The sequence below is a fragment of the Tympanuchus pallidicinctus genome, unplaced genomic scaffold, assembly GCF_026119805.1.
Source record: "Tympanuchus pallidicinctus isolate F22 unplaced genomic scaffold, pur_lepc_1.0 scaffold12, whole genome shotgun sequence".
NCBI lineage: Eukaryota > Metazoa > Chordata > Aves > Galliformes > Phasianidae > Tympanuchus > Tympanuchus pallidicinctus.
The window spans coordinates 10,157,362-10,170,348 of NW_026294637.1; the positions used below are offsets into that span (position 1 = coordinate 10,157,362).

The 12,987-nt window shown below is 39.2% G+C and overlaps 1 protein-coding gene across 5 annotated transcripts in view; it reads left to right on the forward strand.

Moving 5' to 3' along the window:
• Positions 1-12,987, forward strand: part of FBN1 (fibrillin 1) — a 147,314-nt gene that overhangs the window by 121,129 nt on the left and 13,198 nt on the right. For 4 of the 5 annotated variants that reach the window (XM_052671920.1, XM_052671922.1, XM_052671924.1 and 1 more), the window contains 11 exons: positions 441-563; positions 4,384-4,509; positions 5,295-5,411; positions 5,526-5,654; positions 5,907-6,026; positions 6,471-6,596; positions 8,559-8,708; positions 10,072-10,137; positions 10,821-10,937; positions 11,264-11,383; positions 12,767-12,889. The exons of the other annotated variant lie outside the window; for it this stretch is intronic. In XM_052671920.1, coding sequence (XP_052527880.1) covers positions 441-563; positions 4,384-4,509; positions 5,295-5,411; positions 5,526-5,654; positions 5,907-6,026; positions 6,471-6,596; positions 8,559-8,708; positions 10,072-10,137; positions 10,821-10,937; positions 11,264-11,383; positions 12,767-12,889 — 1,317 coding nt within the window. The remainder of the gene's footprint in view (positions 1-440; positions 564-4,383; positions 4,510-5,294; positions 5,412-5,525; positions 5,655-5,906; positions 6,027-6,470; positions 6,597-8,558; positions 8,709-10,071; positions 10,138-10,820; positions 10,938-11,263; positions 11,384-12,766; positions 12,890-12,987) is intronic. 5 annotated transcript variants of the gene reach the window in all.

Below are 12,987 nucleotides of genomic sequence, written 5' to 3' on the forward strand. Positions count from 1 at the left end.
ACAGAAAGAAACCAGGACTGAGCTTACCGAATTGTAAGCGCAGACGAATATCAAAGAAGGATAAGTGTTACTCATATATTCATCTTAAATTTTCCTCAGTAAGGAAAACTGGTTGAATTTCTTTTGTCTAAGACAGTGATACATCCAAATGAACAATTGCTACAGGCCTTTCCTGTGCATTCTAATACCTTCAGAAGACCATCGTATCAGTCCTCTAAACAGGATTGAATTTTACAAATGGAGAATGTAGATTTGGGGTCATTTCGGGGGAAAAAACTGAATCTGACCAAATGTCTACTTTTGTCAATATATTGATGTTTTCACAGTTCAAAAGAAATTCATATACTTGCTATGACTGTATCCTTTGCATTAAAAACAAAATGGTTTTGTTGCCATTCTCATGGATAGCATAGTCATCAAATTCCTTCTTGTATTGACAGATATCGATGAATGCCAAAACGGACCAGTGTGCCAGCAAAATGCAGAATGTGTCAACACAGCTGGGAGCTACCGTTGTGACTGTAAACCTGGCTATAGGTTCACATCAACTGGCCGCTGCACTGGTGAGTACGCCTGGCTTCTTTGGATCAATGTCTGCAGAAAGTAGTAGCTTTTAATAGGAGCATTAACAGCAGTCTCCACTTCAGGAAGATGTACATTTTATTGTACTGGGAGATGATCTGGGCTCCAGGAACCCTCCTCTTAAAGCCCTTTAGGAATTCCCATAAATGTTCTGCTAATTGCCAGAAATCTATTGGGCCTATTCCACAAAGGCATAAGTGATACTCATAGGAGTAAGTATTTGCCTTCCACTCTATCCCACAGACTGCAAAGATGTTTCTGTAGTCCAAGTTATTCACTGTTTCTTCACAAGAATCACAAGAATCACAAGGTTGGAAATGACCTATAAGATCATCCAGTCCAACCGTCTCCTCATCACCATTGCCACCACAAGCACTAAACCATATCACGCAGCACGTCATCCAGACGCCTCTTGAACACTGCCAGGGACGGTGACTCCACCACCTCCCTGGGCAGCCATTGCAGTGCCTGACCACTCTCTGAGAGAAGAAGTTCTTCCTTATGTCCAACCTGAACCTCTTCTGATATAACTTGCGGCCATTGCCCCGTGTCCTGCTTGTTGCCTGGGAAAAGAGGCCAAATCCCTCTTCACCACAGACTCCCTTCAGGAGGTTGTACAGTGCAATGAGGGACTTGACTTTCTTGACTAGCTATTCTCTGACACTAAAAATTTAGCTACTGTCTGGACAGAGAACATGCAGTATTTTTCCCTTCCTCTGCATAAATTATTTGATTTTCATTTTAATTTTCAGTATTTTATTTGCCAGCTATATTTTCACAAATAAAACACTGCTTGCTGGGGTCTCTTCTGTTAAGGTGGACTTATCTGCTAGGCCATATGCAATAGATAACTTTAAAAGCTTATTGTTAAACTTCCTAACTTTTCTGTGGGTTTAAATGGGCCCCAGAACATTATTTTTAAATACTCCCTGAGTGGGACAGCCCTTCTCTAATCTATTTGCTCTTTCCTTTAAAATCACAGTCCAGAGAGGCATTTGTGTTGATTACTTGAAGAACTGCAGAGATTTTAAAGAGTGCTTGGAGCCAAGCAGCTGTAAATACTATATACATTTCTGAACAAAATAATAATTACAAAGGAAATTGATAACGTTTTGCTTGAGATTTTGCTTGAGTACTTGAGTTTGAGGAAGTACACTTTCCCTGCAGAGTAGTTTTTCATTGTTTTATGAGACTCTTGAGGGAAAAGGGTTTAGGGGCAACCAGAGCCCTACCATGAGAACTGAAACTTTGTTTTGTAAAGCTATGCAGTGGCACATGTAAATATTCAATATATTCTCAATGTAATTGTTTTTATGCATTCATTACAGTAGTACAGGAAGAGCCAGGAAAGGTTCTGATATGGGTTACAATAAACCAGCGTGAATTGGCACAAATAGTAATACTTCCCTGTATTTTGCTCTTATTTTATGTTTAGTGAAAATAAACAATTAGAGTAAAAATAAAAGTGGTTGATAAAGTACTTGATCCAGCAAAGAAAGGAAACTCCTAATGGCTCTGCTGAGAGCAAGGTGCTAAGCACCTTGCAGTATTGAATCAGTCATGCTACTGCATGAAAAAGAACTGCACTCAGTGGCTTGCATCTTGCTGAATCAAAACAAGGGTCTATCATGTTCATTAGGGCTATGAGTACTACATTTGCCTTACTATAGAAATAGCATTCTTCTGGTGATAATTCTGTTGTGATATAATACATAATTTTTCATAGAAACACTAATATTCTGCCTCCCAGTTTCTTTACTGTTAGGGTGGTCGAACAATGAAACAGGCTTCTCAGGGATGGCAGTGTTTGATGCCATATGCCTGTTGGTGTTCAAGAGGCAATTGGGTAATTGGGTATGCTTTAACTTTTGGTTTGCCCTGCAGTGGTCAGGCAGTTGAACTAGATGACCTTTAAAGGACTCTCCTCTCCTCACCCCAAAAAGTTATTTTTGCGTGGGGCTTTAATCCACTGTTTTCAGAGCACTGAAGAAAGTCCAAGTTTTTCTTTCTCCATCACTCTTCTAAGATGAGAGAATTTGTATTTCTGATGTTTTAATATTGTCCAGCATTGGTTTCCTTCCTGCCTTCTTTGGACTCTATTTAGCAGCAGTATCATTAATAGCATTGGGAGAGCTCAGTCATCAGTGAACCCTCATTCAAAGCTACTGATGTCCCCAGTAGAAGTACAGTAATCCTAAGGACGAGGGTTATTGGGATTCTCCATGCATTTAGTACAGTGTGGAGAACAGGCAGTGGAGGAAGAAAAACAAGATTTAGTACATGCAGTTCTTTGCAATTATGAACAACTTCAGTCTTTGTTTTGCAAAGCACTGGAGCTGGTTTGTTATGACTTTGAATCTGTTCCGCTTAAATTGTACATAAAGGAAAATTACAGAACACTAAAATTGATTATAGTATAAGCTTGTGAGAGCACCTCAGTTGTTGTGTTTTGGAGCTGCAGGCAAAATGCCAAGAAGCATATTGAATCAAACCAGCTTTTGTTGTTGACAGGGTCAAAAAATAGACCTTGTTTGGTTTATGTTTCTGATTTTTTTATGGAAAAGTTGTACTGGACAGCAAACATTTTGTTCTTTGACATTTTGTTTCATTGATGTTGGTAAAATCCTGGGTTCTGCCTAGAAGCATTCCTAAATGGGGGAAAGAAGACTAAGGGAGGGATCTGATTAATGTTTATAAATACCTAAGGGGAGGTGGGAGGCAAATAGATGAGGCCAGTAATAGGAGAAGGAATAATGGCCTAAAACCTGAAAACAGGAAGTTCCATACAAACATGCAGAGCTTCTTTGCAGTATGGATGACAGGGCATTGGATCAGGCTGCCCAAAGAAGTGGTAGGGTCTGCTTCTATGGAGATATCCAAGCTCTGTCTGGACGCTGACCTGTGCGACCTGTTGTAGGGAACCTGTTTTAGCAGGGGGTTGGACTCCGTGATCTCTTGAGGTCCTTTGCAACCCTTGCAATCCTGTGATTCTGTGATAACAAGAGCAGCAGGAAGCAGTCTGCTGTTATACCAGTGTAATAGATGCCTTGCTATTGTAAGACAGCATATAATGTGTTGGCAGGATAGATTTCCCCATCTTTCTGTACAGAATTATACAGATGAGTGCTTGCTTCTGTTGGCAAAACACTTTCTGGCTTCATACAGCAGCAGTTCTTGTTGTTTGAGCTTATCATGCCCTATTTGATTTTAGGATCATCACTTTGCATGCTACAACACATGTGTGTACAAGTACTCATTTTGTCTTTGCATAGAGTGGCTAATATTTTAATGCATCTTTACTTCCTGTAAGCTCTCTTAGAAAAGTTGGGGATTCATCTCAATTTTGGTTTTATATTATTTCAGTAAGTCAATCAAGCATATGATCTAATATGGCTAAAAGCAAGTATCTGCTTTCATGAGGATACCAAGCGTGATATATGTGAGGCTTTCCATCTGCTGCAAAGTCGATTTAAGCACTCAGACATCTCCTGTCACAATTTTGTGTCATTAGTTCTACTTTTTGAATCCACAGTGATGTCTTCTTTCGAGCAAAAATTTGTTTTATCAGTATTATTTTTACACTCGATTTTTTTCAGCTCCCCAAATGTTGGGCTATGTAATTTACAATCAAATAGCCCATTTTCAGAGATTTTCTTTAAAATGCTTTTGTTGTTAATAAATTGAAAATACTCGTTTATATTATAGACATGCAGTGGTTTCTAACTCTCCTGGGTGCTGCTACTACATCTTTCCAGCCTTGTATTTCAGAGGTGTTAACTTTGCGTGTCACTTTGTTTTCAGATCGGAATGAATGTCAAGAAATTCCCAATATCTGCAGCCATGGGCAGTGCATCGACACTGTTGGAAGTTTTTACTGCATTTGTCACAATGGATTCAAGACCAACGACGACAGAACAATGTGTATAGGCAAGTATACCAAATAAAGTTGTACTTAATAACTATTGTAATGGAAGTCTAACCTTCCTGCCATAAGGAGTGGCATTACAAGAACTGATTGTGAACCATCAACCTCCAGGCAAAGATGCAAAACCACCATAGCTGACAACTGGAGATGATAAGAAGCTGATAATGAAGGAAGAATGTCTCAGTACTGGAGACAGACAGTTTAAATATATATATCCAGTTTTATAAAGTGCTAATGCTTTCATTTTTTTTTCAAAAAAATAATTATTTCTTCAGAGTTTTCTAAAACTTGTCTCATTCATGCCTTTAAGCAACAAATCTAGTAGATGAATTTTGCAGTGCAACGATTGTATATAGCCTGCTTGTTAACAGAGAAGTGAGGAATAGATTTCCTGCCAAAAACTGGCCTTTTCAGAAACAGAGACATCTTCATAAAGAAGGAAATTCTGTCTTTAACCCATTCTAAGCTGTTAGTTTAGTGTCTGTTGTCTGAGTAAGACAGGGAGATTTCAGAATGTTTGTGACCAAAGATAGCTTAGAGTTCTTTTGGGAAAGCTGAGCTACAGAAAGATAAGTTATTATTGAATGCTTGATTATTTTCATAAATGTTACTGTCAAATATATAAACCTCTGTAAAATCTTCCTTTTGGAAGACAGGAAAATCTTTTTCACTTGTATTTGGTCTGTGTTGGCTGTAGGCTACTTCTCTTGCCTGTGGGATAGCTACAAGTCTTCCTTGCCCCCTCAGAGATGACAATTCTTGCTGCTCTTTTTTTTCTCCTTTGTAGATATTAATGAATGTGAGAGAGATGCCTGTGGCAATGGTACCTGTAGAAACACCATTGGCTCTTTCAACTGCCGCTGCAATTTGGGATTCATCCTCTCGCACAACAATGACTGCATAGGTAAGGAGTGCTGAGACCAGTTAAGTGTTTCTAAGACTTTTTGCTTGTGGAAACAGAAATCTCAGCTGTCCGATTTTACTTGGTGCAGGTGTATTTCAATGTTATTTTTTTTAGATGTGGACGAGTGTGCAAGTGGAAATGGGATGCTCTGCAGGAACGGTCAGTGTGTGAACACTATTGGATCCTTCCAATGTCTGTGCAATGACGGCTATGAGGTGGCTCTGGATGGAAGGACTTGTGTTGGTGAGTGCCTTCTTTTAGGGAAGGAAAAAGATGCAGTAGACCTTGAGTAGACAATGTTCAGTAAAACAGTGAAAGAGATCAGAGAACTGTCAAAAGTGCTGTCACTGTACCTACATGAAGTGGATGAGGACTCTTCTGCTCCTAGGAGGTTCCACTGTTAGTTTGTTGGAATCAAAAGTGTAGCAGCCTCAGTGGCAAATTTATTGAGATAACTTATTTGAGATAATTGCTGTTGCTTTCCTTTTCTTTCAGATGTCAATGAGTGTGCACTGGAGCCTGGAAAATGCGCGCCAGGCACATGCCAGAACTTGGATGGGTCATTCAGATGCATTTGTCCTCCTGGATATGTCCTGCAAAATGACAAATGTGAAGGTGTGTATAGACCAGTCCTTTTGTCCATTTCCTTACCTATTCGCAGTTGTTACCACTTTCCTCTGCATATAAACATGGATCATATTTATTTTTTGTGTGGCAGTATGTAATTTTAAACTGTAGTCACTGATAAGTTACTTGCTTCTGGTGAGGTCTGGTCAAGTTTTGTTTTGAATCACAACTACCTGATCAGATCCCACGAGAAAGATCTGATCCTCGACCTGTTGCTGATACATGGCTGGAGGTGTACCCACAGCATGAGGTTTTGAAAAACTAACCCTAGATTTTGTACCTGGATTTCTTGTCCCTCTTTCTGTCTTTTTGCTGACATCTGTATTTTCAGATCTGTAAGATATCAGCAATGATGTAAAGTTACATTTTATGTAGAACATCTGCCAGTTTAGACATTTTTATTTCTCATCTCTGTAATTACTTTTCTTACAGACATTGATGAGTGCGTGGAACAGCCAGAAATTTGTGCCCTGGGCACATGCAGCAACACTCCAGGCAGTTTCAAATGCCTGTGTCCAGAAGGTTTTGTGTTGTCTTCCACAGGAAGGCGGTGCCAAGGTAATCTCATCCTTATTTTTTGGCATTTCAGAATTTGTTTTCTGTTTCATAAAAGCCTTGTTAGCTGCCTGTTTCTAATATACTAAGGAAGCTCTGGACTTGAACAGTATTTTTCACAAGAAAAACATGATAATTCTTTAGTTGTGGCCAGGTTCTGCCTCGCTCTAACATCTGATTGTCATTAAAGAGAACATTGCAATAAAAGGGGTGAAGATTATGTCAAGTGTGCTAAGTGGGGAAATTATGTTGCTCCACAGCCCTTTATTGCACTCCTGGAAGAAATGTTGAGACTACCTAAATTCTGTATAGACTGTGACACGTTTGACATGGTGATGAAGCATGAGCACCAAAGACTACTGCAGTGCAGTGCCACAGGCAGCAATTCCAGGAATAAGCCAGTTCTTAGCACTTACCAAATTCTACTTAATACTTGTTAAACACTGTTGCTTTCCTCACATGTGTGGGTGGAAAAAAGATAGATGGAAAACATTAGCAAACAGAATAATGTGGACAATAAGCACCCATCCGCAGAAGCTTTTTCAAGATGTAAGGCTTCAAGATTACCACGTATACTGGAGGTTAAATGCTAAAAGCTGAACATCTAGCAATGAAAACCCACAGGTTGGTTAATAATGTGGATAAAGAAAAAGCACAGCAAATTAGGGAATGAGTTATTTTAAAGACTTGGGAAATTATTAAATAGATACATCATTAAATGTCCCATACACAGTGTGCACAGTGGTAACCGCTGATGAGTAAGACCTTTATAAGGACCTCTGTAGTTAGGCTTGGCACAGACTGGTGATACTTGTTGACACTGTAGTGAGTTCTTCACCTCGCAGTGGGCTAAATGAAACTGTGGTTTTGGTTTAAAAAAAAAAAAAAAAAAGGGAACCCAACCTGCAGTAAACGTTGATCCAAGTCTCCAAACCACCACGGAGTTTGGCGCATCTCCTTCCCTTAACTTTGAGAAAGTCACACAGCTGCTTTAGCTGTGCTTTTGTAGCTTGTATGAGATTTCTTTACCCTGAGGGTGTTGTTCTCTCCAGGTAAGGAGAAAAAAAAAAAAAAAAGCAAACAAGAAACAAAATCATAATAAAAAATGCAGCTTAATCGTCTGTGTAGAAAACAGACCACGGTTTCACATATAATATCAGAGGAAAATGCATGCTTGTATGTACACAAGAACTGTGTTTCTCCTCATCCTCCCCAGAAGAGGGTTTTGCTCTAGTATCTTGGGCCAAACAAACTTTTGTTTAAAACTTCCTGTTACTTTGCTTTTGTAAAGTCTGGACGTTGCCCAGCATTGATGCAGGGGCCAGAAAACTGGATGAGCAGCTGCTTCCACAACTGGCCCATTGCTGTTCCCCTGCCAGCCCAGTGAGCTGCCAGCTCTCTGCCTGCTGGATGCTTGTGGTCTGTGATCTCAGCTCTATTCCAGCATCCTGGTTGCCCAGCTTGAAGGAGTGCCGCAAGGCCAGTTTTCTTTGTTGTGTGTGCCTCAGGAAAGAATGAAGAAGGAAAGTGCTGTTAAAAATTGCTCCTCAGTTTAACACTAAGCAGCATTATCATTGCAAGTTTACTTAAATCTTTTTACTGAAGTGTTTCTTACTACTAACAAAATGTAAATAAATCAGTATTCAGTTTTCACGAAGAGGAGTGAAGGTGGGAGGAGGGTGCAGCCCTGATATTTCTGCTGAACAAAAAGAAAATCTTTTCCTTTTCCCTGACTGAGATAGGACACTCTATCCTGTAGATTTCCTTTACTGGGTTAGAACATGTCTCCCTCTTCCAGTCTTCTCCAGTCAGAGGCAGTAATTGTCCTTGTTAGTCTCATATGGAAGCTGGGTGTTTTGTTGGGGCCTGGAGGGTTGGCTTCATGTAATTTGCAATTTACACCTCTAGTTGAAAACTGCATCAAAGTCACTCTAACTGCACATAACAACTGTTTTCTCCATGCAGATCTGCGAGTGAGTTACTGCTTTACCAAATTTGAAGATGGAAAATGTTCTGTGCCAAAGTCCCGAAACCACTCCAAACAAGAATGTTGTTGTGCCCTGAAAGGGCAGGGATGGGGAGATCCCTGTGAGCTCTGCCCAGAGGAAGCAGACGGTGCGTTGTTGACTTGGTAACCTTGGTGTCGTGATAATCTCTCAGAACTGAAAGAAGACTGGCTTTCTTATAAGAAAGAATTAGGAACAATAATTTTTCATAGCTGTTTAACCCTAACAGTTGTCTTTGCCCTCTTTAACGTAGATGATTTTGCGGTCTCATAAAGCATCTCTCAACTGCACTCAGTGCTTGCTTATAGGTTTATTAATATGATCAGGAGGTGAATGTTTAGCTGTAGAAGTGTCACATACTGCAGTAGAAAGGTAATAGGCTCTATGAGGAAACACCTGCGAGATGCAAATAGAGTTAGTCCAAGTGTAGGAAGAGGTGCCATAAAAATAAAACCCAAGTGTGTTTTTATTTTACAAACAATAGAACTAGATCTACACCTTAATCACTTTGTTGCATTTTGTGACTAAAATTTATTATTTCTTAAAAAAATCTGACTTGCAGTCTTTTCAGTGCGAATGGCTTGCAGAAATAACAGAGAATGACAAAACAGAGGCCTTTATGAGGGAGAGCATCCATGGGCTGTTACTAAAGAAATACTTTCTTTTGTTACTATCCTCTGTAAGACTGCAACTAAGCATCAAACAAGTCAACAGGCCTTTGTACCATTGTAGTGCAATTTGCTGAACACACTTTAATTCATACTGACAGATGTGGTTAACAGCATTACTGGTTTCAGCAATACATTAATACAGCTCATTTCACTAATATGTCATGTAGATGTTTTGCAGACAGTCCACACAAAAACAAGGGGAGAAAAGAGAAATCAGATGTGCCAGCTGCAATATTCCTTCTGGGCATATTGCCTGTGTGAGTCATTCATTTGCCTTTGGAGCATTTGAACCAATCAGCTGGAAAACTGTAACACATATCACAGCATTTTGTGGATTTGAAAACAGAACGGCAACTTCAGTCTAAGCTGAACCCCAAAATTATACTCTCATCCTACCTGTATTAAAGTTATTTCAACCAACTAGTGACTACAGATAAGATTGTATTTCCTTCAGAAAATCTAAGAGCTCTTTAGTTTATAGTAGAAAAGAATGCAGTCACTGGTACTGATACTTTTAAGATGGAAATTTTGCATTTGTTTGATCCTTGAAGCAAGTTACATAATGCTCATTGTTCACAGCCTTTTACATTTGCACACAGAGGATATCAGATGAAAAGTACAGTTAGTTCATGGCTGTAAGACCAAAGTAAATTCTGTACATTATGTACTATATTTCTGGATCTGAACACGAGAAGGATGAATTGCTGTCTGATTGCAAAGTTTATGGATAATGCTCACCTCCACAATAGAATTTTACTTATGCTTTGAACTTTTTTTTTTTTCTTTTTTTTTTTTAAACAGAGGCATTCAGACAAATTTGTCCATTTGGAATTGGCATCCTTGTTGGACCTGGTGATGCAAGACTGGGTAAGTGCATGAAGTACACGATTGCCAATGCTGTTGTTGCACCATTTTTTATCCATAGACCATTGTGCCTTTCAACTGAGAATCAATATTTTCAAAAGACATAACTTTTGGAAACTTCTCTACTTATTTTTCAACTATTTAAACCAATTTTAAAAAAAAATCTCAATGTCTCATATATCAGAAATTAATTTAGCATTTTTAATTTAAGCTTCTCAGACTTTCTAAGAAACTTGTGTAGGACCCAGAGCATGGATCACAGTGTTTCACGGCTTTCCTTGTGCAATATATGTAACCTGTTTCCAAGCTCCAAAAGTGCAAACCACAGTTTGCCACATCCCTTCAGTATATTCTGCTCTCATCCAAGACAGATATCATTTCAGCTACATCATTTAATCAAGGAGCACTAAATGGCTGCTATTTTTCTTATCTGCCTCTCTCCTTGTGGCATCACTCAGATTTTTATATGACATTTAGAATCAGTTTCTTTTTTTGAGTTCTGAAAGCTTGCCTGTAAGCCAAATTTTGTGCCCACGACCTAATCTGTCAAAACTCAAATAATACCATTTTTGTTGTTTGGTTAGGAATGTTTCTTGCTAGGACAACACTTGTTCTTTGAGAGAAGTCTAAAACCATATGAAATAAATTACACTTAATGTGTTGTTTGTGTTTCTTGTGTTGTTCAGATGTGGATGAGTGCCTTGATCCAGATAACTGTAAATTTGGCCAGTGTATCAACACGGATGGATCTTTCCGCTGTGAATGTCCATATGGTTACATCCTACAAGAAACTCAGTGTGTGGGTAGGTACAGCTGCTTCATCTTCCATTTTAAAAGAACTCCTGAATTGCTAAGTATGACATTAAGGACGTTATGGAGATATGTTATTCTAACGTAGTCTACATCCATGCCAGTGATCAAAACCTGAGTAGGCAGGACTTGAGCAACCTGTTCTAGGTCAGTCTTCCTTTGGCTGGGAGTTTGCTCAAGAAAACCGCCAGTGATCTCAAGTGACTGTAATTCAGTAGCTTAAATGAGTTCTTGTGTTTTGTTGTTGTTGCTTATTAGAGTTTTGTACCTTTTAGTTGAGAATAACTGCGTAGTCTTGCCTTGATTTATTTGCTTGCAGATACTGATGAATGTGCTGTTGGAAATCCATGTGGAAATGGAACTTGCAGGAATGTGGTGGGAGGTTTTGAATGTACCTGTGTTGATGGATTTGAGCCTGGACCAATGATGACCTGTGAAGGTGAGACTCCCACATGTTAAGGACAGCCACTGCCGTTGTGTGCTGAAACAGCTTCCTCGTTTCAGAAAACAGTCAAGGAGAGTAAAGCAGCTTAAAAAGTCTGTGGAGGATTTCTGAAATGCTAAGCAAAGGTGAAAGTAGAAAATGGACTACTTGGGTTTGTTATGAAAGAAACAGAACAAACAGACAGCACAGCACTATAAAATTACTGTGGTACCCCTATGCTGAATATTTTTCATGCTTCGGTCTCTTATTTCAGAAATTAAAAAGTGAAAGTGTACAAAGAAGGGAGCAATAAGGAAGATCAGAGTTTTAGAAGAAGCACACAGAAAATTAATTAGAGTAGAATCTTTCAGTGTGGTAAATGTGGTTGAAGAGATATATGATTTAAATTTATAAAGCCACAAGTGGTGAGGGTACCAGAACTAGAGGGAACATGTTAGACAAACCAAAGCAAACATTTTTATACGTATAGTGCTTACTTAAGTAGTGAAACTCTTTGCTGCAGAACATTAGAGAGGCCACAAATATAAATTGATCCAGAAGGAGTTTGCACAAATTTGTGTGGGAATCCATCACTGGAAATTAAGCTTGATAGTTTGGATGTGGCTTTTGGCTATGGAAGTCCTTAAACTGAGAGGCTGTATCAGGGGAAAGATCTCTGCATACATGGTGCGTTTTTTTAAATGCTTTTCCCTTAAGTTATAGCCAGAGAGAGGAGAGTGTCCTAGGACATTCTGACATCTTATCTGACCTGACACAGCTGTTCTTCAATTATCTGCCACAATCTGGTTTGCAAAGCCATACAAAAGAATGGTTCTATTTTTGCATCAGCTCACATTAGTTTTATATACAGTTAGAACTTCGTTTTACTTCCCTGTGGAATTTGGTCAAAAGCTCAAATTGCAGAGGAGTTAGCAGAGTGTAAACATCATTATATGACAGTAATTATTCAAGTAACCCAGAGTGTATGTAAATGCACCTTCTAGTAAGAGCAGTGTTTTAAGGAATTCAGTGTATGAAGAAGCTGAATTAGTGAATCTAGAATTTAAAAATACGTAAATAATAAAAATTGAGCCTAGAAATGAAAAAGATAGTTTTAACTTACAGGATTTTGGCAACATCGATCTGGAAATCATTTGTGTTGGCTGTTTCTCTTTGGAGATATTGAGACTTCAGGTAGCTGTGCAAACATGCTGGCATGTCTGATGCCTTTTCCTATACGGAAATCCATAACAAGTAGAAATGTGAGTCTTCAACAGTTAAAATTTAGCCTGTGTTAAACTGGGATCTTTGGCTGTAACTAAAACCTGCGTGTTCAAGTCTGCTGCGTTTTGCAAAAGCGCGTTTCACTTCACATGGTCTTTGCCACTCTGAATCCAGATGTCAACGAGTGCATTCAGAACCCTCTGCTCTGCGCTTTCCGCTGTGTGAACACTTTCGGATCCTATGAGTGCAAGTGCCCTGCAGGGTATGTTCTGCGAGAGGACCGGAGAATGTGCAGAGGTAAAACTCCTACCAGACTCTCACAGTTGTGAGCTAATGATTTCAAGTTCCTGCAGGGGTAGGGCTCTGACTCACTGCAGTAATGGGACAGAGTTTTA